The sequence below is a fragment of the Cyprinus carpio genome, chromosome A18, assembly GCF_018340385.1.
Source record: "Cyprinus carpio isolate SPL01 chromosome A18, ASM1834038v1, whole genome shotgun sequence".
NCBI classification, from domain to species: domain Eukaryota; kingdom Metazoa; phylum Chordata; class Actinopteri; order Cypriniformes; family Cyprinidae; genus Cyprinus; species Cyprinus carpio.
In genome coordinates, this window is record NC_056589.1 from 23151352 (window position 1) to 23175819 (window position 24468).

General features: G+C 37.0%; 1 protein-coding gene across 3 annotated transcripts in view; it reads left to right on the forward strand.

Annotated features, from left to right (window-relative positions):
* Positions 1 to 24249, forward strand: part of LOC109109221 (UPF0606 protein KIAA1549-like) — a 55523-nt gene extending 31274 nt beyond the window's left edge. The window contains exons 2-21 of one of the 3 annotated variants that reach the window (XM_042775504.1): positions 797 to 2869; positions 3078 to 3166; positions 4092 to 4260; positions 4363 to 4493; positions 5243 to 5432; positions 5682 to 5741; positions 6089 to 6234; positions 7839 to 8016; positions 9083 to 9267; positions 14601 to 14806; positions 16395 to 16531; positions 18036 to 18050; positions 18423 to 18628; positions 18809 to 19038; positions 19224 to 19368; positions 20119 to 20442; positions 22029 to 22081; positions 22275 to 22420; positions 22556 to 22668; positions 23268 to 24249. In XM_042775504.1, coding sequence (XP_042631438.1) covers positions 797 to 2869; positions 3078 to 3166; positions 4092 to 4260; positions 4363 to 4493; positions 5243 to 5432; positions 5682 to 5741; positions 6089 to 6234; positions 7839 to 8016; positions 9083 to 9267; positions 14601 to 14806; positions 16395 to 16531; positions 18036 to 18050; positions 18423 to 18628; positions 18809 to 19038; positions 19224 to 19368; positions 20119 to 20442; positions 22029 to 22081; positions 22275 to 22420; positions 22556 to 22668; positions 23268 to 23507 — 5036 coding nt within the window. In that variant the 3' untranslated portion in view covers positions 23508 to 24249. The remainder of the gene's footprint in view (positions 1 to 796; positions 2870 to 3077; positions 3167 to 4091; positions 4261 to 4362; positions 4494 to 5242; positions 5433 to 5681; positions 5742 to 6088; positions 6235 to 7838; positions 8017 to 9082; positions 9268 to 14600; positions 14807 to 16394; positions 16532 to 18035; positions 18051 to 18422; positions 18629 to 18808; positions 19039 to 19223; positions 19369 to 20118; positions 20443 to 22028; positions 22082 to 22274; positions 22421 to 22555; positions 22669 to 23267) is intronic. The other 2 variants (XM_019122374.2, XM_019122373.2) reach the window with 2 other exon arrangements.
* The last annotated feature ends 219 nt before the right edge of the window (positions 24250 to 24468 follow it).

Below are 24468 nucleotides of genomic sequence, written 5' to 3' on the forward strand. Positions count from 1 at the left end.
ATGGGTGGATTGTGTGCAATCGCTGTAATATTTTATTTTTAAAAGGTCTTAAACAAGAATAAATTCGTTTGTTGTGAGCCAGCTGTGAGACCACTCGCTGAACGGAGCGGTGAATTCTCTCTCGTCTTTCTCTCTGTTCTGTGGCCAGATATACATTTTTAATAAGCCCTGACCCCTGTAATATTCAAATATGTTGGTTTAGCTTGTCAGAGTGAAATAAATTCATGTATTTATATGTATTTTTAACCGATTTAAAAGTGAAACTAAGGCAGACTCCTCCCTCAGTCCCGGGAATTGCTCCTGTAGAGGCGCAATTTTTCTCAGATAATGGGAGTCTATGGGAGATTTCTGATTTATAAAAATTAATAATAAATAAACTGTAAGTCTGATCAGTCTAAAAAGATATAGCAACCAGCACCGCTATATCCCGCAGGTGTCTGCCGAGTTTGGGGCTTGTGGCTTAAAAGCCCTAGGAGGAGATACGTTTGGAATTCTGTCTCAGAAGAATAATAATATAAAAATAAAAATAAGTTTTTAAATAGTTGTTGGCTTGTTGCCAAGAATAAGTTTAAATAGTAGATCAGTAAGTTGGCTTTCTCAAGCCAACTTAATAAGTTTAAATAGTAGATCAGTAAGTTGGCTTTCTCAAGCCAACTTAATTACAATGATTAGGTAGATATGTGCATTGCTTTGTGCATTTAGTCGTTTTCCACATAGTTTTGTTGCTATTTTTTTTTTTCAGTTTGCATTAGATAATTTCATTTATTTGGTTTTACTGTCTTTGTGTCTCCCTTAGTCCGGCCTATGGAGGCTCCAAACATGCCAAATGAGTTTTCAGTGGAAGTGCTACGTAATGCATCCTCCGCCTCATCTGGATTTTCTCTTTCACCTACTTTGGATCCATCAAAAGCCACAGAGAGTTACAATCACAATGTTAACACTGGACCAGTATTCACTTACTCCCTGAACTCTGTCACACTCCCAGAGATGCTTGCCTCACCTCCCTTAAAAGTCCTAAATTCTGGAGAGGGAGTTGGATTTACCCGCAGAGGTTCCTCCAGACAGCCTCGACAACTAAATTCTCCAGTGCCTACCTCCCATAATGTGTCCTTATCTTGGTCTGCTATCAGCCCAGCTCCCCAAATATCACAGGCTACAGGTTCATCTGTGCCGTCTAGCTTGCCTTCAGTTGGAAAAGATTCTCCTTATGAGCCTCCTGTTATTTCCCCTCAAACGCAGTATGGGACGGTGGGAGTCAGTGACTCTAGGTTTCCTTTTGGAGACCGATTGGAACCATCCAGTAGAATCCAAGACCTCCAGTTACAACCCAGCAATGACCCAAACACCCAGATAGGCTATCAGCCGTTGGAACCAAGTAATGTTGTACACCATCAAATGACTTCAGTGTCTGTTGAACCAACTATGGGCCCACCCGAAGACTTTTTCCCAACTAACACCATGGATGTGGAATATGGTTCTGGAGATTACCTAGAAACAATGTCCTTCATGGGATCTGAAGGCAATGACTATTCACTGGTTAGCAATCTACCCTCTGATATGTATGACATTGAGGACTCAAATTCCGAGACCTATGACACCACGTTCCCCACAAGAATGGTGATGTCATTTTCCAGCAAACATTTGTATCCTTCATCTATCAGAGTTACTAGTTCTTTCTCCAGCAAACTTGAAAGTTCCAGTTTTAATAACAATTCAACCTCGAATGGAGCCACCACTGACTTAACCAAACACACAACAACCTTTCAGAATTTTACAACTGTTGTGCCCCTTACCATGTCAAGAACTCCAGTTTTCACTAGTATTTTGACATCAGACCTTGGCCACACCATTTCTCCATCTCTATCAACCATCCAGCCAACCAGAATCCATTCTTTACCCATTCTCCCGACAACTTCAGATGTCTTAAACCAGAACCAGTCTGTCAACGAGAGCTCAGAGTTGGCATCTGACTGGGCAGGCACTGTTACAGTCCAACCCACTGATGTTCTTTTACCAGATATGAACAGTTTAGAGTACTACACCATCCAGTTGACCAAGGACAATGGTAGCTTGCCAGAGCCCACTGCCAATCAGACGGCCTATAGTGTTTTCTCTTTCCTTCTGGTTGGCACCACACATATTGTGAGCACCAGAACCTACACCACTGACCCAAGTTACATGCCAACAACATTGTTTGATGAAGATCTACAGCCTACAGGTAACAGTTTCTGGACTGAGGAATCCTCAACGGATATCTCTGGATTTGAGCCTTTTAACAACACTATCTTGGATTCCTCTGAACTTAGACCGAGTTTAACAGATACTACAGTGCCATATTTAGAGCCGTCATTTACGCAGACACCCTCAATAGACCCTTTAACTTCGATGGCAGATATAAACTCAACTACTGATTGGGCTACCACACCTTTTTCAGCATACAACACTTCATTACTGGTGACTACCCCACCTCCAGTGACCAGGGAACCAGATGGCATGTCTACTGTTAATGACAGCCAATGGATTATCACATCACTCTCAACAGAGAACCTCTTTCCTAGTAGTGTACTTCCCACTGTTTTAGTAACCACCTCTATCAGTGTTTCTGAATACCCAACTGACTCAACCTTCAACATCACCTCCACCCCTCCTGCAACAGAGATGGCAGATGAAGGATTTGTGTCTGGAACAACATCTGACACCATGGTTACTGATAACGATAACACCACACCGATCGGTAGCCTTACAACCAAATCCTCCCCAGGATTAAACGATACATCAGTTACAACCCTATCCACAACCCCTCCAACAACCACTGTCCGGAAGTATCTCTGCAACATCACTAAACCTGACACCTACTTGATCAGAGTTGGTAAGAAATAAAGAAAATACATTTGCTGCACATTTTTAGACCAGAAAGGTGTTCATGTCCATTTTTTAGGGTCAGTGTGCAACTCAATTCATAAAGCACTGATGCACCTTAAGCATTAGTTGGATTAGCAAGCATGATTTTATAGTAATATATTTTAATATTTAAGGCTCCAAGAATAACATTAAACCTGATATTTGCTCTGTTGTAGGGTTTCCTCCAGGGTCCACTGCTGGATATGCCAAAGCCAAAGTCAGAGAGATTCTCAAAGCAGAGTATAACCGCTCTGTGGAGCTACAGGTACTGCGGCCATGTAATGAATAGGTTTATGTTTTTCTCCTCTTTTTTGTTATTTTCTTTATTGATTTAAAGCAGTGACAGCAATTGTACTGAATCTAAAATGTTAATAATTTAAACAATATTATATAATTACAATTACAAATACCCTTATTATAGCCATTTTATAATGATGAAAAGGCATCTAAAAATGTACATTTTAACTTTAACATTTTTTTTAGTTTATTATGTATGTTTATAATGCATATATATATTTATATATATATATATATGCATATATTTAATGCATATTTTGGGATATTAAAATGTACTTTGATGCAAACAAAATTTTTAAAATGTTACCAGGATATGGATGGAATATTGCACACACAAAATAGTTTTTTGCGATTATTCTTATTTATTGCATATTAATTCAATTCACAACTTTTTTTGAAACATAGGTGTGGTATTTAGGTATGTGTACTTATATATATATATATTGAAATTAACAAGAAAATTGGCTTCTGTTCAGGTTGAGAAAGCTGTTGAGAAATTAGGCAGCGTTTGTTTAAGCTTTTGTTTCTTTTAAGAATTTAACATGATGTTGATAGTTTAACCTGCTTACTCTTGGTTTGAACCACAGAAACTTAAAGTAAGTTTTGTAATCCAGTGTTGTGTCAGTGGAACATATAGATAAAATCATCACTTCCTGTTTTATCTCTTGGGTCCTCATGAACAAACAACACCTCTTTTGGCTCAGTGGGAACAAACTGGTTCTTTATAACTCTCTGCACATAACAATACAGAGTTTGACTCAACTTTTATAGGCCCACTGAAAGGCTTTTTGATGTTCTCTGTGTGCTTGAAAAGGATTTGAAATTGCTATTACAAATATGATGTACATATCCTTGACATCAAATGTTTCTAATAAGCTCTTTGTATGTTGTAGGTAGTGAAAGCTCCTCCAGACTTTGTGTTTCGTGCTGTGTCTGGTGCAGTGGTTTATACTGCCATATCAGTCATTAATGCCCTGAGAATCTCTGCTCGGACCACCAGCTCCTTTATCAGCATATCGCCCATCAGTCCTGTACCAGGCCCACAGTACCATGTACATACAGGTAACTGCAGTGGAAACTTCACACCACATTTCTTGAATATTCTCTCTGGCATTTAAATTTAGTTGCTATATGACTATATGAATGTCTTTTGTCTGTCTGCAGTTCTTCAGTTTGTACCCAGCCATGTAGATGTGCGAATGTGTACCTTCAGTGAGCAGGCAGAGAAGGGTCTGATCACAGCCTTAGCTGAAGTCCGCCGACGCTCACAGGAGTCCACAAACTTCACTGTGAATGTACGTTGACTGGTTTAAACAGCTTACGATATTTAGAACTCAAACACCAAAAACCTAACACTGAACTCGTTCAAATCCTCTTAATTACTGCTTATTTCATTTAGTTTTGCTTAAATTACTCCTTTAGCGTCATACACAGTGATGCTACATAATGTAAATGAGCCAAATCAGAATTAAATTTTTATGTTTTTATCCTTTAACAAGCAAGTTTTTGATTTTAGCAAAAAGGAGCATGCTTTTAACTTCAGTTGTGTGATGTGAATTCAAGGCTTGATTGCCTTCAGTGCAGTGGGATGACATCATCTCCAGCTCTTTGCTCAGATTGGATAAGGAAAGTGCAGGACTGCTTAATTCAACTGTTGTCAAGGCAACAAAACTAATGGCTCTTATTCATTTCATTTACTTGCGTTCAGAAAGTGTATGCACTTTAATAGATCAGTGAGTATTAATGAAAAGACTTGTGCTGAGAATGTATGAGCTTTCGTGGATTAACTGTGTATGCTTTTATATTAATTACATTTATTGTGTTAAATGTAATTATTTTCTTTCTCTTTTTTTTGTAGTTCACATTTTACATTAGATGATTGATTGAAAACCTGAATGTGTTTGGTTTATAAAATTATACAGAAATATGTCTTTTGGATGTTGCTAATTTCTAAAATCCCTTTCTGGAGAATGAGTCTCTAATTCTAATGTCTAATTGCTTTAGTTTCACACAATTGTATCTTAGAGACTGAATTGTTTTGTAGATTTTAAACGTCACCATGAGTTCTGTGGACTCGGCGGCACAACAGCAGAAGATTCCAGTGGAGATCACCTTTGCTGTGCGCGATATCCGTGGGTATGTGCCAGGGACAGAGGTGAGCACCCAGCTTCGACAACTCGGTGTGGTTGAATACAGCTACTACCTTGGCTACCCTGTATGGCAGATTGCAGAACGTGAGTCCACACACTAATTTCCATGTAATTACATAAATACACTTGCAAAACAACTTTTATATACAACAGCTTAAAGTGGTCAAACTGGATTTTATAACAGTGTTTTGGTTAGACTGTGGGCACCCACCAGTTTAGCCAAAGTGGTCCATCTACTAGAAATCATCTTCAGTGAAGTGTGCTATATGTTATAATGAAAATGGAATTATATTTGTTCATATTTGATGTTTTTTTACTTCTCTGCACTATTAGCGTTCCACTACCCAGAGCTGAACACAACCCAACTGCTTCGTTCCTCATGGGTTAGAACAGGTACTGACCTGTTGATGTTAAGCTTAACACATTGGGTATTACAAAGTATACTACTTTTTGAAAGTTAGGGGGCAGTATTATAATTTGTTTCTTTTTGAAGAAGAATTTAGTATTTTATTCAGCAAGGATGCATTAAATTGATCAAAAGTGGCTATAAAGACTATTTATCACTTTGATCTGATAACTGCAGCCTTGGTGAGCATCTGAGACTTCCTTTAAAACAAAGCAACCCCATCTTTTGAACAGTAGTGTAATGTTACTATACCATCAAATATTCAGTATATTTATGAGAGACAGAAATGAGCTATTGCAATGCCGTAATGTCGTATTTTACATACTATGTTCAGTGCTGTTGGGAGTGTTGGACCAGCCCGTGAGTGACAAGATCTTCAAGGCTACAATTGAGAGGAGACTGGCTCAGTTGCTGAGTGATGCATTGGGTGCTGGGCGCCGTTTTAGGAGAGCAACTAGAGTGGGAAACAACAGCGTGCAGGTTTGTAAATCATCTGTGTTATGTGACCTTATATTTTCTGTTCTTGCTTTCCACGCATGAGCTCACTGGATTCATTTATAGAGCTCTTCCTGTGTGCATGTCTAATGCCTCTCTGGATTCCTAATCAGTCACTGTCTTTGTGGTGCATCCCCACACCTGCTCTCCCACTGCACATCATCATTCAGGGACAAGGAGTATCCATGGCAACATCCTCCTATTCATCCCTGGCCTGCGGAGCCACTCAAAAACAACCATTTCACCCGTTGGCGGTCAGCGCTTCATACTCCAGCTGCATTCTCAGATAAATTATTAAACACGGCTTGCAGACAGCGTTTCATAGTGACCTGACTGCAGACTAGCTGACCTTATGGTCTTCAAGTGACTTGTGTTGATAAAACCGTAGTTCGTTAATGAATGCTAATTAACTGAGAATGAATGCAGCTGTTCTTAATGATGCTTAGTGATGTCATTTCTAATTTTAGAGAGGTGATGAATTCTGGAAGCTCTCGCAAGGACTCTTAAAGTGAATGTAGGCTGACAACAGTCTGCTAAGCTTGGATGTATTTGGATGTTATAATGACATTGTGTAGCCGTCCTCTGTTCTGTTTCTCATAAAGCACCCTGAGGTAGCAGCACTTTCAAAATGAGCTTTTAACGTCCCTGGCTAGTGAGGGTTCACTACTCTGGGCTCCTAATGTAGGTCGAGCTCAGGTGAAGCCCACACATTGAGACGCTCTTTTTCCACCCCAATAACCCTAGAGACTAGAAATATTTATTAGACTCGTCTTTTAGACCCTCAGTCTCTCTGAAAGCCTTGTTGGGTTTTTGTCAGAATAACGTTTAAATTTTAAGAAGCTAATTGTAGCCTGTTCAGAGTTCTTCTGATTCATGTGTTTGCATGTTAGGAACAATATGTGGAAATTAAAAGTTAAAAAGCATATGTGGAATTAAAAGTTAAAGGAATAATAAAATAATAATAATAATAAACCTGGATTACTTTCTTTCTTCTGTGGAACATTATAGGTGAATGTCTGAAAAAATATCTACTCGTTTTAATTAAATGCAAGTCGAAGCAATCTGGGGCTGCTTAGCTCTAAAAGCACCGTAAAAGTAGCATAAAGGTGGTTTATGCAATTGTTGTTTTAGTATTGTTTATTTATATACTGTTATAGTGTTTGTTAATATTTTGAATAAGCTTTTATTTTTATATTTTCAGTTTGTTTTAGTAATTTAATGAGTTTTAGTAATTTTAGTACTTCAGCTTATTTATTTATTTTATCTAATATTTTATTTCCATTAACCATTTTTAATACTTTAGTTTTAGTAAAAAATAACAGCACTTGTTTATACACTGTATTCTAAGTCTTCTTTTTGTGAGGAACAGACTAAAATTTAAGACGTTCTTCACTGAAAAAATTAGATTTAGCAACTTGGATGCCAAAATGACACAATTTTTTTCATCTGTCTGAATAGTTTTAGTGGATGTATTTGTTTATTATTGAATATTTTGCCTCAGTGTTGTTTAATAGAATTGAACCGTATTTAAAGGTGCAAAAAAGACCTCGCAGTGAATTGAATTGCACAGTTTTTTTTACTTTGTTCAGATTGTACAGACCACTCGTCTTGTGGGTCCTGACAACCCTCTGGAGGTTATCTACTTTGTGGAAGGAGCTAACGGACAGAGACTTCCCGCGGCAACCACAGCCAACATGCTCAACAGTCTTGACATGCAGCATGCAGCGATCATCATGGGATACCGCATCCAGGGAATATTAGCACAGCGTGAGAATCAAGCCTTGTAATAATTTCAGTTGAAAAAGCTCCATGGGAGAGAAACTAAATAATACTATAACAGTAAAAAACAATGATGAAATGATCATTTAAATGATTCTGATGGTAACATAAGCAGGCAGAGGTTTTTGTGGTAGCATTCTTTATTTCTACTGCTCTTAACATCTAAGAGGTGATTTCAGATAGCGAGACATCTCGAGGGCTCTGCCTTTTTATGTAACATTTATATGTGGCAGGCGTACAACTGCAATCACCCACAGCATAAACATTAGATTCATTAGACTTAATTTAGTAGCTTCCTGTTGTGTAACATCTTAGACCTTTGAATTTTAGCTCAAATCTCCAATTACAGTGAACTACAAAGCGGGACAAACCCAAATTATGGTTGATCGCTGTTTAGCGAACACCATAGAATGTGTGGAATTTTATATTGGCATTCAATATATGCAAATAATCGTTTTAAATGACGTTTGGGATGTTTTAGCTATTTAATTGTGCATGCTTTTTCATTATCTAATGCTTATTTAAATTTCATCTTTAAAACCACTAATAATTTAGTAACACTGACTGTAAGGTTTTTTCATTTTAAAGAAATTAATACTTTTATTTAGTAAGTATGCATTATAGTAAAGAGTTACAATGTTGTGAGATTAAAATATAGCATGGGTTTCCACAAAAATTAATATAGCACAACTGATATTAATAAAATGTAATATATCACAAAATTTAAAATAGCACATCTGTTTTCAACATTGATAATAATAAAGATCATGTGACACTGAAGACTGGAGTAATGACTGCTGAAAGTTCAGCTTTGCCATTACAGGAAAAAATTTAATTTCTATTTTAAATATATTCAAATAGAAAACTTTTATTTTAAATTGTAATAATATTTCACAATAGTACTGTTTTTACTGTGCTTTTGTGCAATTAAATATAGAAAGTGACTTTTCGTGAATCTTTCATAAGTAAAAGGCTTAAGGTTTTTTTGAACATTAGTGTACACACTGTGCTTAGTCACAGATATTTATAGTTCTTTACCCTTGTGTATGTTCAGCTGTGGAAAAACAGGCCTCACCTTACTCAGACACAGAGAAGACCAACACGTGGATAATTGTAGGGGTGGTGGTCCCCGTGGTGGTGGTCGTCATTATAATAACTATCCTGTACTGGAAACTCTGTCGCACTGACAAACTGGAATTCCAGCCAGACACCATGAGCACCGTCCAACAAAGACAGAAGGTGAGTGACAGAAAACACTGTGCAATGACTCAAATGTAAAGCAATGTGTTCTGGGATTCTGAAGCGCTGTTTCTCATGAGATTTCTTCTTTCTTTCTAATGTAATGTTCAACTGTAGGCCATGTCGTCATTTTGTTTTGTTTTCTTGTCTGCTGATGTGTCAGTGATATTGCTAATCAGTCGATGGGCTCCTGTGAGTCTGAGCTGCTTATCTCGTCTCTCACAGAGTGATTTAAATGACTCTGCAGCCGGATGCTTGCCAGCTTTGAAAGATCAGAATTAGAGGATGTGTTTTTTAGTTGGCTATCCACTAATCTACCTATTTACACTGACAGTTATTCTTGGCGTTGGGAAGGCTGATTCATTTAGCCAATCAGTTCGTACTTTAGACAGTTCATTTCAATGATGCGATGCAGTCTTTCGTTAAGTCATGAGTCAACCGTTCCCAGAAGTCACTGCGTCAGTTTTGTAGTGAAATAAATGTTTATCTATTGTATGTAATGTTTATCTCTTACTAATTTTTCCAGTATTTTTATAGGTTGTGGTTAGGCATGAGCTAAGCTACATGCTTTCAAAATTGACTAATGAGTGGGTTTTCTGAAAGTCTCGTCAGTCTTAAGAAAGTGTAATTAGGGTTGAAGAGAAGTGATGCAATGGCCAAAGTTTTAAAAAATTATATAAATTTCATACTTGTTAGATGACTAGCCAACAATTTGCCCATATGTGTGTGTGTATTTCAAATTCACCCAAAAAATGAAAATTCTGTCATCACTTACTCACCCTGAAGTTGTTCCTGTGTGAGTTTCTTCCTTCTGTTGAACATAAAAGATGATATTTTGAAGAATATTGGTAACCAAACAGTTGCTGGTAGCCACTGACTTCAATAGTTGGGAAAAAAATACTATGGAAGTCAATGGCTACCAATATTGTTCCAAATATCTAAATATGTGTTCCACAGAAGAAGAAAAAATAAATTAAAGTTTGGAATAACTTGAGGTTGAGTAAGTGATGACAGAATTTTAATTTTTTAGGTGAACCATCCTTTTAAGTTCATTTCATCCTATTGAATCCGTTTTGAAGCACCACTTCAGCATCACACTTCCCTGTCCTTACAGTGAAATGTGTTTAGACTTCAATAGTCATTCTAGGTCTTGCTACAGATGTTGTCACTACTATAACCAGACTTGTCATGCACAAGCACATTCACTTGCAGAGTCCCAGCAGTAATGATCTAATGCTCAGCTGGCTGTTGGGTTAATGCTCAGCAGTGACGTTCTTATCCATAGCAGCACCCGCTGGTCCTCTCAGTCTGAACTCCTTGATTTAACTCGTATGAGGAGCACAAAGCCATTACATACTCCATATGTGCCCTTAATGGCACACTCACAATCCTCAAGAACAGGTTCTCTAGTTTAATCAGTTTAAATCATTAAATGGCCTGCTTTTCACTTTATTCCTCATGCTCTTTTTGGATTTGACACATGAAGGGATAGTTAACCAAAAAAAAACGCAAATTCTCCAAATTCTGTCTTCATTTATCCACGCTCAAGTCGTTAAAAAAACCTGTGTGATTTTCTTTCTTCTGTGGAACACAAATGAAGATATTTATATATATATAGATAATTTAATTTATTTATTTTTTTTTCAAAATCCAGTGTGGTTTGCACCCTAGAGTTCTTCAAATATCTCTTTTGTGTTTTGCATAAGAAAGTAAGCCATGCACATTTGTAAACAATGACAGAATTTTTTTTTAATTTAATGTGAAATATCCCTGTTTTGCTGTATGCAACACATTGGGGCCAGTTTAGAGTTTCTCTCTCTCTTTTTCTCTCCATCTCTATCTCTATACTTCATTTTTTATCTAACATGCATCCAATCACATCTAAACACTCTCCCTCTCCCATGCTTGTGCAGTCCACCTCCTCATTACAGAAATCCATACCAGTTATCCAGAGGTCAATGTCTCCTGTCAAGAGCAAAGAGCTTGTAGATAGTAGTGATGAGGAAGAAGAAGAGGAGGAGGAGGAGGAGGAATATGATGAAGAGGAAGAGAGGAGAGAGAAGAAGGTAGAGGAGATGTACTGTAGTGTACTATAGACTGTAGAATAGTCCTCCAGTTAGTCCCCTCACAGAAAGTATGAGATTCCTCTTCCTTTTGGGTCTAAGGAGTGCTGTCACAGTACCAGTCACTGTCAGAGTCTCTTTGGACTCTGTTGACATGAGTATGCTCACCAAAGCTGCATTTATTTGATACAGTAAGAACTGTAATATAGTGAGATAATATTACAGTTTGAAATAATTGTTTTCTATTTAAATACATTTAAAATGTAATTTATTCCTGTGATGGTAAAGCTGAAATCGTTACTCCAGTCTTCAGCATCAGACAGTCTTTCAGAAATCATTCTAATGTGCTGAAATGGTGCTCTAGAAATATTTCTTAATATTATCATTGGTAAAACAGATAATTCTGTTGTGCTAATTCTTTGAACAGTATTTAATTTAATTTAAACAGAATTTTGTAACATTATAAATGTCTTTACTGTCACTTTAGATTAATTCAGTGTGTCTTTGCTGAAATAAGTATTAGTTGCTTGAAAAAAAAAAGTACTGACTCCAAATTTTTGAATGGTGCTTTAGTTAATTATCAGTTGTTTGCTGCCTCCTCAAGTACGAAGAATCATTTTGATTCCCATCCCTAAATAGTTTGTAGTACCATCAAAAATAGTGTGTGAATACAGTCGATATCAACATGTCAGTCATCTGTTGGAATCTGACTTGACGGGAGCGCAAGCAACTTTTTACTATCACCCTCATCCAAATCAGAAACCTGTAAGAAGCATAAGGAAAAAAGAAAGTATTGAGGAAGAAGAGGTGGAGGAGGAAGAAGCATAAGGAAAAAAGAAAGTATTGAGGAAGAAGAGGTGGAGGAGGAGAAAGAAAAAAAGGCCAAAGAAAAACCCAAGAAAGCTATAAAGAAGCCTTTGTCGTACAGTATGAGAAGGCCTGAGGTATCTGTACAGTACAGTACAGTATGGATAGCAGTGCAGTGATGTATTTTCTAGAATGCAGCAGTTTGTCCTAGATACAGTATTTCTTGCTGATAATCTCCCTCTATGACAATGATAATGAGCAATTGAAAAAAAAAAACATGTTATCGCAACAACAGATGCATGTATTTGAATGTGTCTGTAATCTCTGTCTCTGGCCATTTTGGTCTAAGCCTGTACAGCTTTGACTGTGTTGTGGCCTAGATTTTGTTACAGCAGCAATACAGGCAAACTGAAACAAGATAAAAGCTTTCTTTATCACAAACAGAATTTGTCTAAACAGCTTAGTTTGCATTTAAAAGGGAATGTGATGGGAACCAGAAATAGACGTACCTTCTAGAAGATGAGCATATTTCAGTGAATCCGTTTCTATTGTGCCGGTACACATACAGCACGACACAAAAGAACCCAGCTTATGCATTTTCATAAATGTCTGTGTTTTCTGGCGATATATGAAACAGAATTAAATCTGATCTGCTGTGACCCTCTGCACAGTTTGTTTGATCTGGAAAATTATAAAACAAACAACATTGATTCATCAGCATTAAAGAAACAGTTCACCCAAAAATGAAAATCCTGTAATCATTTATTGACCCTCAAGTCTATACTATTTTTGTTTTTCTTTCACAATGTCCAGGCTTTTTTTTCCCATACAAAGAGCATGGATGGTGGCTTGTGTTGACTCCTAAGTATCATAAAAGTAGCCCCTATGACTGGCGTACAAGTTTTCTGATGTCTTTGTGTGATGAACAGACAAATTATTCATTATTAATCTTCCCCTGCATTTTGGATTTTAACTTTTGTGACTAGATAATTGAGTCAGAATGAATCACTGAGATTTGAATCTGACTCTGAGGTAAACTGAAACAACCAGTTCATCTGAAAGATTCATCTCAAATCTGAATCGGACATCATTCTCTCATGAATGCTCCAAGGAGAGCAATGTCAGGATTTTCAATTAATTAAGACTTGATTTTAAAGGGATACCCCACCTCAAAATGAACATTTTGTCATTAATCACTTACCCCCATGTCGTTCCAAACCCTTAAAAGCTCCGTTTGTCCTCAGAACACAATTTAAGATATTTTGGATGAAAACCGGGAGGTCTGTGACTGTCCCATAGACTGCCGAGCCACAAGGATGCGCTGTTTTCTTTCAAAGCTAAATACATGTATGAGGTAGTAGGGAGTATGCGGTGATACGGTGATATGGAGAGACACACAGGAGACTGTTGATTATTGAATAAAGCCATTATGTTTTTTTCGCTTACAAAAAGTGTTCTCGTCGCTTCATATAACCCAGATTGCACGTCTGATGGCAGATGGAGTATTCTGGCAACGACTTTCATACCTTTTATGGACCTTGACACTGTTATTTACTTGGCAGTCTATGGGACAGTCACAGGCCTCCCGGTTTTCATCCAAAATATCTTAAATTGTGTTCTGAAGACGAATGGAGCTTTTACGGGTTTGGAACGACATGGGGGTAAGTAATTAATGACACATTCAGTTATCATCTGGGTTCAGACAACTAGGAATATAGTACTTGTGTAGTTCTCATTCACTTTTATTATATTGAAAAAAAGTGGCCAGGATATTCTTAAAAAAATACACTTTTTTTTTTACACAAAAGAAAGTCAGTCATACAGGTTTGGAATTGCATGAAGGTGGGTAAACAGTAATTAATTATTTTATTTATTTATTTATTTATTTATTTTGATGAATTTTAATTTTGGGAGGACTGTACCTTTAAATCTCTTTCTTTAAGTCTTCACTGGCCACTGCTAGCCATTGAAAAAGCCAGTGTGAATTTGTTTTCTCTGCTGTTGTGTTTGTTTGGTTAGTTTAATCTTCCATAGTGCGACAGACAGACAGGCTATTACAGCCCGTCTAGCTGGTCTGGCCTGTGGTCAGTCTGCTGACCTCTAATCAAGTGCATCAATTTTCAGTGCTCACTCTTCTCAGTGTCTCTTTGAGAGTCAGTTACTGTCCTTTTGCTCAATTTATTCTTATGACACTGTGTCAATCTGTTGATTATAGAAGTTCATATTCTGTCATTATGCCTCGTGTAGATGCGCTTTGACATTGGCATCTCTTAATACGGCTGAACAAAAGCCTGGGCTGACTCTGTCTAGTGTTTGTGAGCAGTTTTAAATTAACATTTAGTCATTTAACTTTCATCCTTCACTTCCCTTTGCTGTCCCTCTATTTCCTTCACAAGCATCGCTGTGCTTTAATTTTGATTCTCCAAATTAACGTTTTCCTCTCTCTGGGATGGTGGTCTTTAGCTGCAGACGCCCAGTGTGAAGGGTTTTGACTTTGCCAAGCTGCACATGGGCCAGCACAGTAAGGATGATCTCCTGGTCATCCAGGAGCCGTTGCCACCTCCTGTGGCTGCCAAGGAACAGAGTCCAGCTGAGAACGCAGAGGTGCCCACACCAAAGTCCAAAACCTCCTCCAAAGCTTCCCGCAACGGCCAGCACCGCAGGGGCCAGTAAGTCTGATAAACATTTCTTTGATATTCAAGATCAAACATTTTACACACAACTGAGTTTTTGGTAACAGTTCACAATAAGGTTCTATTTGTTAACATCATTAATTGACTACATTAGTTAAAATGAACTAACAATGAACACTACATTTACAGCATTTTTTATTTTTGTTTTTTTTTTTTTGTTGTTTTATTTTTTTATATTTTTTTAGTTTTATTTTGTTTAATATTTTTTGATGAAATGACTTAACAATGAACAATATACATCTACAGCATTTATTAATCTTATTTGTTTTGTTTTTTTGTTTCTTTCACTTTTTTAATTTTTTTTTATTTATTTTTATTTTTTTTATTTTACGTGTTTTTAAATTTTTTAAAAAGTTTTAACATTTGTTTAGTATTTATTTATTGATCTAATGGTTTATTGATGTTAATTTTTAATTGAATTTACAAGTGCTTTTTTAAATCATTTAATCATTTGTTTAGTTAATATTTAGTTAATGCACTATGAACACAAACAATGACAATTGTATTTTTATCACAGACAATGACAATTGTATTTTTATTAACTAACACATTAACAAATGCTCTAATATAAAGTATTGCTCATTGTTAGTTAGGTAAGGTTTTACCACAAACTAGTATCAAAAAATCCACCTAAAATAACCAACTGGTTCTGTTTTGCATTTTGCTGCAATATCCTCATATTAAAATAACTTGTTAATTTATTTAAAGGCAGGAATGTAGCTAAGAGTGAAGCGACTGCTGATCAATAGAAAGCTTTTTAAAAGGATTACATCTCAGACTCTAATCAATAGAAGGGTCTTAGGGATGAAATTACAGCAGATCTCATGTCTTGTGAATATTACAAGTACCTAAAACCTTGTTACAAATAGACCGATATGTAATAGAAGATATGCAATTCTAATATATTCCTTACTGGTTAAATGGAATAATCCATATTTCTGGACTGTATTTAAAATAAATAAATATAGATATGTGTATGGGTCAATATTATTTGATTAATGTAATTTAAATTTTTGTTTATATTTCACTCTAGTCTAAGCTAATGTATAAGGTAAGATATAAATAAATTTACAGTGTTTGAGATGGTTAGTTTGCCATTTATTTGTATAGTAAGAGGTTTGTGTGTAGGTTGTGGGGTTTTTGCCAAGTCATGAACCTTTGTGTGGTCGCATTAGATCGGAATGTGCTCTTTAGAAGCATGACAGGTTTAGGTCATCGTCCTCTTGCTTTTACCCTGGAGACACTTGCCTCATCAAAACTGGATGAAGGGTATATATTGTCTGTCAGGATGAGGATGTGATGATTCTGAGGAGTTTGCTCATGTTTGTCTTGACTATTTGACTATGCAAAGTTATAAGGAGCATAAATGCATAAATTAATGTATAGTAATTGCATTAAATTGCGTTCATTGTTTTCCCACATTGTTTTGAAACATCCCGTCTTTACAATGTCATCAAAAGCACCTTTTATATATGAGATAAATTGGATGGAATAAGGGCAAAAGCATAATGTTTTCATAGCATGCTTTAGAATGAAAAGATTTTATGTTGTGTCTTTTGCTTAGGATTTCTCCATCAGAGGGTGACTCCATAGGCAGTGATCCACCCAGCTACAGAGGATCACCACAGGAGGGCATTAGACCCGCCGGTCTGCCCATCGATCCAAAGCAACCACATAAACCAGCCATCAATGGATTAAACGGTAGGTTTGCACACATTTTGACTGTGGCGATACAGTCATATATAGATATTGCAATTATTTTCCTCATACTATTAAATTGCAGAGAGATTGAATCTGGTCCCATGTATTTGACACATTTGCAATTGTGTCCTATGTAATTTTGATATGACAGATCCTGACGTATACCAAAGTATGCATGACATCGTAAAGTTGGTAACATATCCCATGAAGGACTGGGAGTGTTACAAATAATAAATCTACTTATTAGTTAGTGATAATAATATAAATATAATTTTTATGAGGTAGACATTTAGAATTTCTTAATTTAATTAAATTCATGTTTAAAAATATAGTTAAATGTTACATTAAAAAAAGTGTTTTAGTGTTTACTAAAACTATTAAAAATATTTTTTGTTAATTGAAATAAAGCTGAAGCAAATTAAAATATAAATATTAGATGAAAACCTTAAAAAAATTTGTTTAAGGTGAAGTGCTAACATGAAAATTAATTAAAGCTAAATAGAAATATAATATAGAAGAGCACGTATCAAATTACTAAAATTAAACTTAAAATGAAAACAAAAGATGTAAAAATATAAGCTAATTAAAAATATGAATAAATACTATTATAATATATAAATGACACTTAAATAACATTGCAATAAAATAAATAATTTTAAATGTAACTTTTACATTTAATGACTAAAATGCTTTTCTTAATCCATTTTATTATTTATTTTTACCTAACAAAATGTAATTGGATAGTTTACGTGTGGGGGCAACCAATTAAATTTTGACTGAAAATGAAGACACACCCCTTTTGTTTTGTTTTTTGTTTGTTGACTGCCAAGAAAGGCAAACGATTCCTTGGTTTTATTAAGTGGCAGTCCTACTCCTCCATAATAGCCAGTGGAGGAAGAACATGTGATGTAGGATGGACAGAAAGGGAAAAGTAATAAAACCTGTCTTTCAGCTGAAGATTTGTGGCTCTTCCTCTTGATTTCCTCTCTAGTCAGCCGAGGCCCATTCATCCTCCCTCCTTTGTGAAGAATGACTAACCTTTGTCTTTACTCTTGGCTGCTTGGGGTTTTTTCTTCCACTTTCTTGCTCTCTTTGCCTTTATCTCTCTCTGTGTGTGTTCCTTTCTTGTCAAACAGTGCCTGTGGCGATGACCCTCTCTCAACACTCATTTCTGCTTTTCCAGACTAAATAGGCTACAGTCTGACTAGCCAAGAAATGACATGGAATCCAGTTGTAGCACCTCGCATTCTCTCTCCCTGTCTGATGGCTTTTCCTTTCGAAAATCCTTTTCATCCTCCTCTTCTCATGATTACATTCCTGTGATAACACTGTTTTCTGAGTTAAAATACTCTTACGCAGCATTCCACTCAAACATGCTTTTACATATAACTGATGCTATATTCCATCTCAATAAATCTGTCTTTATTACATCAGCTATTATTTAACTTTTCTCTCTCTCTTTTACACTCCCTCCATCATTCATCCATGTGTTACTGGCTCACAGGGAAGAATAGAATTGGTAAGAGTGGCGCTAATTTGTACAGTAGCATTAGATTTCATAGTTCTTATTTTTCATGTTCATATTTTTCTTGAATGTCATCCTGCTGCATTTTTTTAAACTATGCATCATCCTCCAGCCTTGAGGTCTTTCACATTTTATTTAAAATGAGTCTCTTTAGAATCAGTAAGGCGCTGCCACCATCTGGTCTAAAATGATACTGAGAAGATTTTCTGATTGATTACATGCCTGCTTTGTTAGTTTTGGGCACATATGAGGCTGGCTTAGTTTGACAGTGTGGAACGCATATGTTTATGAATTGTTTAATATATATATGTGTGTGCATACATAATATACATGGGCCTCAAAACATATACGTATTTGTCCCTGTAGGTCCACCCCCAATGAACGGCATGGATGAGCCCTTATCTTCAGCCTCCATTTTTGAGCATGTGGACCGAATGTCCCGCCCAACTGACGGCCCGAAACGCCCTCCTAATAAACTCCAGCTCATCGCAATGCAGCCGATGCCGCCCCTGCCCTTAGCCAGCCCTACAGCCAATGACAGAGCAGCAGAGAACGCCAAGCTCAACAAAGAGGTATCCTTCACCACATCTAATCCACATTCATTTCATATTGCTTCTCCTTAGGAACCCATTTCAAACGTCAAGGTCCCTATGAATATGAATTTGATTCACAGTGTTTAAAAGCTCAATCACCAATAATCAATATGTGCTTCTCAATGACTCCAACATCATTGACTGCTCTTTCTCCTCCAGATCCAAGTGGCTTTAAGGCACAAGTCTGAGATCGAGCACCATCGCAATAAGATCCGCCTGAGGGCCAAAAGGAAAGGCCATTACGACTTCCCCGCTATGGATGATCTCATCGATGGTCTTGGCGACCCCAAAGAGCAGGACCGAATCTACCAGAAGGCCCAGATGCAGATTGATAAGATACTTGATCCAGATATTCACATGCCCTCACTGTACACCGAGCCCAAGAAAAGGTACAACTGATAACTAGACTAGTCCTCAACACAGAATTAAGGCCTGTTCTCTAAAGTGATGAATATATTCTTAAATATTATAGTGTTATGTTCTAGAACTGTTCCATGGGGAAAAAAGGTTTTCACCTAACTTGAACATTTAAAACCCAAATGCTCACTCAAAAGTGTTTGTGTGTGTTTTGCAGCAACAGAGGGAAGCGTTCTCCTAAACAGAGAAGGAAACAACAGATAAACGGTGAACTGACAGATGCTGACCGAGATAGACTCATAACGACGGAAAGCGATGGGACATATAGGAAATACCCAGGAGTCAATAACATTGCATATGTGGTCAGTGTCCTGAAGAGAACTGTATAATTTTTCTCTCTCACTACACTGTACTTCTGCATGTGACTGTGTAATCAACTCCACGCTGTTTCTTCCCATTCTTTCCATATAGTTGTAATTCAGAACATTTTGTAATCAGCTCCATGTAGTGAATTAGCTGGTGCTGATTTCCTAAATTTTTGAGAACATACTGAATAATTTTTTGGTTGGATTTAATTTAGCTTATTTAAAGGTTTACTTACACTACCATTCAAAATTTGGGGTCAGTAAGATTTGACAAATAAAAATTGATAATTCAATTTATTTTATTCAGCAAGGATGATTTAATTTGATCAAAGGTGACAGTGTAGATTTGTTACAAGAGATTTCTATTTCAAATAAATGCTTTTTGAATTTTTTATTTAAAAGGGGATTCTTTAAAAAACGTCTAGCATTTTTTTTTGTTTTTGATAATTGATAAAAAAATAAAAAATAAATAAATAAATGTTTCTTCACACATTAAATCAGCATATTAGAAGGATTTCTGAAAGATCATGTGACACTAAAGACTGGGAAAATTCAGCTTTGCCAGCACAGGATTAAGTTACATTTTAAAATATATTTAGGTAGAAACCACTTATCTAAAATTGTAATAATATTTCATAATCTTACTGTCTTGTAAACTTAATATAATCTTAATATTTCATATCTTACTCAATTTTTGAACAAGTAAATCCTGCCTTATTGAGCATATATATTTGTTTTTATTTGCAGTCGGACCCAGACCAGGGTCCCGAGTATCATAGCCCGTCCCCGTCGGATGATGTGTTCCACGGTCCGATTTCTCCTCCTGGCCACCCTCCTCCACCACCCCCCTACCTGCCTCCTCAGCCATCTATAGAGGAGGCCCGGCAGCAAATGCACTCTCTACTGGACGATGCATTTGCCCTCGTATCACCTACGTCTCAGGGCAGCACAGCTGGCATCACTCTGCCTGGGGTTGGGCTTAACCCTGGACCCCCACCTGCCTCGAGCCCACCATCCCGTGGCCCGCGGCCTTGGGGCCCAGGATACCTGCCCTTGAATCCCTACACAGGGGTAAGAATAATCTGCTGTGCATGGGTATATAGATTTGAACAAACTGTTAATGCTAAGCATTTGGCTCATAAATCGTTCTGTGCAGTTGTGAATGATACTTCAAATAGCGTGGTTTGTTAAGGTGAGATACTTTTATTTTCTAAGCGATTAGCCGTTTGATTTTCTTTGACTTGAGAACACATCCTGTCTGAGAATCCACTAGATGATCCACATTCATGTGATTTAAAAAACACATGATGAAAGCTGATGTATTACTGTTTTCTTTATACAGTCCATTACTTAAATGATTTCCCCTTGTCTAAATATTCAGTCAAACTAGACGTCACGCTCCATCCACTTCCGTTCAGACCGGAGACGCATGCATATATGAAGAAGCTTCATCTTCTATTGCTTATCAAAATTTGGTGAACTCTGACATGCAAATTTGCATTAGTTGCTACATTTAAAAAATGATCAATTACTTAATATGAAATAATTTAAATAATTCATGAAATTATTTACTTTGGCATAACAGTATTATAATTTACATTGGTGGTTGAGGAGAGAACCCCCCACATGATTGTAAAGTGCTTTGGGGGTACAACAATACACAATAAAGTGCTATATAAATGCATCATTCATTCATTCATTCACATTATCAATAGTGCTTTTGCTGAAGGTTAATCACAACAGTGTTATTAAATTATTAGTGTTTTTAAAGATTAACCTAAATTGAGCATAGGATGTGTAGGATGAAAAATAATCTAAAAATACCAGAAATGAACATTCACAATTAAATATCCAACATTAGTTTATATGATTAATAAAAAAAAAAATCTATAATATTGGCTGGTAACCATCATGGTTCCATCACAACTCAAAGCACAGTTTAGCTGCAAAAAATGGACATTTAGAAATGCAAAGGGTATTGACATCACAACCATGTGCATATTAATATATGACCGTCCATATTTACATATCAATGTTTAAGCATCCATGAAGCATGTATAAATCCATTTTTCAATCCGGAGTGCACTTGTGATTTCTGGTTATGTGGTTTGATTCAATCAGTTGATTTGTTGATTTCATTAAAAATGTGTTTTGATGTGTGTTAAACCATGCTAGAGTGATTTTAAGCGAACTCGATGCACTGGAATCACATCAGAGGAAGACAGACTTGGGATTTTCCACCGATTGAGAATAAACTACCCAGAATGGAAGCCTCATCTGTCAACACTGTCATGAATGAAGTATTTCTGTCATATTGAGGTTTTTTTCACGGAGGGGAAAAAAGGGCATTGCAAAGGCCAACAGAGGCAAATATGAACTGTCTAATGAAATGGTCCATCGCTATCCATGTCTGTCCTTAAAATGGCATTCCCAACTCAGCTATTTAAAAGCTTTTCTGTTTTCTGGGTCACAGGGTTTATTTAGGCTGAAAGATAGAGAAGCTTCGGTTGTGGTGGTGCACACAGCTGCTAATGTGTGTTTCAGATTTAGCAATGTATTACATTAAGCCTTTTATGCATTAAAGTGCAATGGATGTGCCAAAAATTATCAACATGTTTTGAGCTCAACGACAGCATGTTTGTGTGTATTTCTTTCAGAGATATGCTGAATTAGGTCTGCCACCTTCCAGTGTGCAAGGTTTACCACATAGGTGAGTATATTGAGTCTGATCAGGAAGTTTTGTGTGATCTTTGGGAACTGTGAGCGATGCTGCCAATCATATTTCAGCATTCACTTGTAGCATAGACAGCTTAAATGAATGTAATTGGAGAGATTAAGTCTTTTTGTTAGAGAACAGTGTGATTTGCTAATAGCTGGAGTCTGATGTCTTTGTATCTCAACAGACAGGGTTTAGGGTCCGGCTACATCCCGTCAGGAGAGGCCCTTCCTGTTGAACAGCTACGGCCGGAGTCACTTTATGTTGGTCGAGGGGGAAACACAGATGAGTTGCCCTCTTCCACCAGGCCACGACCTGTAGGTGGAACTACAGGTATGAGCTTAAAGGTTTCACTAGAAATAAAGTGCAGATATCAAATGTGCAAGTTTTCTTATATGTCACAATAAAAAGAATAACAGTGTATATACAATATGATGCGATATATGCAGCATACATGTTGGTTCACAGGTGCCCAGCTACATCATTTAACCCACGCTGGTCTGACGGGTCGTGTAGGTGGAGGGTTAAACTGGAGCCCGTATCATGAGGATGACAACAAGCTTGCTAACAACAGGGAGCCTGTAAGTCTGAAATACTCTCTTACTTAGATTTTAAACAAATAAATAATGGAAAACAGGATTTTCTTTACTCTTCTGAAATTGGTGATTAGACTCATATATTGTAAACATAAAGCTCCATCCTCAGTTCAATAAAATGTAACACAAAGTGCAGAATATGTCTTCTTCAAACTCTTACTTCCATAGCTACTCTCACTCTTATCTGCCTCAGTAAGAGGCTTCTTCTGTAACACATTAGGGATTAGGGAACACTACTCGCTATTAACTAGCTGCTTATTAGCATACAAATTACTAGCATATTGGCTGTTTATTAGCACACATTAATACCTTATTCTGTATGACCAAATTTTAGATCCCATAACCCTGTCCCATACTACTACAACTACTTTACTTACTATCAATAAACAGCAAATTAGGAGTTAACTGAAGTAAAAAAAAAATGTGTTCCCTAATCTAAAGAGTTACCACTTTTTCTAACTTTACTCTGTCTTTACTGTACTCTTTAAACTAACTTTACTAAACTCTTAAACTTTTTAAAAATCTTCTTTCTCTGCCTTCTGTCCTTCTTTCTTTCCTTCCTTCCTTTTATTTTTTTTGTTTAGGTTCTTGGCTCTCTTGACTACACTTCCATCTCTGTATTCCAGACCTCCAGGAATGGTCTGAAGGAGCCATCTGCTGCTCCTGCCCACCTGGACTCTCTCGGCCTTGGCTACGCTCCCTCCGCTCCCCTCGAGGAGCCTTCCCCTCCCAACCACTCTTCCGCCTCGCTCATCAAAGCCATCCGAGAGGAACTGATGCGCCTCTCCCAGAAACAGGCAGCGGTACCCAGCTACCACAGCTGAGACCTGCCCCCTCAAGCACCATCAGGCAAAAACTGCGCTACACTGCACTGTACTTCCCATGGAAGTGGCTTTTTTGAGAGGAGGATAACTGTATGTCATGTAGCCTCTGCTGCCTCCCGGTGGCAGAGAGCATTAGGACAGGAAGAGTAGACGATTATCCTTTATTCCCATATTCCTCAAGTTGTTCTTAACATAAGCGTCATCCTGAGACTGATGAACGATGTTTTTTACCGTCTTTTCAGGCGACTATACAGATTGGTAGCAACTGCTCTATACAGACCGGGATAACAAAGCTAAAATATGGCTGCCACACATTACCTTGGTCTTCTGTTAGAGGTGTGCGTGTGTTTTTCACATTGTGTTGTTTCTTTGCTGTGTACACTGCCTTCACATTTGAATAATTTTATACCTTGCACTGGCTGTTGTAGATTCTCATCACTGAAAATGTAACTGCTTTTAATACCTTAAATTAATCTCTCTGATCTACAAAAGTTTTTTTCTTTTTTCTTTTCTCAGTGCATCTGCTTCCCGTTCTCTCATGGTGCTGACTCTTTTATATCTGTTTAAGGCCATCAAGCACACATTGCCTTCATAACACAGTATTGAACCCTATACAGTATTGTCTTATACTTTAGGGTCCAGTAATAGTATTTGAAGTAGAGATGTTTTCCACCTTCATATGCCTTTATTTGGTTTGGCGTGTACAGGAGAGCTGGACATGCAGCTGTTTCAGTGCATTGAAGGACACTGTGTTAACATCAAAGAAATGTTCCAGGTTCAGTACTACTTGACAGATTGTAAACAATTAAAAATGTGTTTTTAGTAATGCCCTTACAATACAATAATGGACTGGTGGTCCGTGAAGGATTCCAAGTTGCCTAAAGTTGATTGGCTGATTTAAAAGAAAATAAATAGATAACATTATTACATAAAAAGGTAAATAATAGTAATGAAATAACAA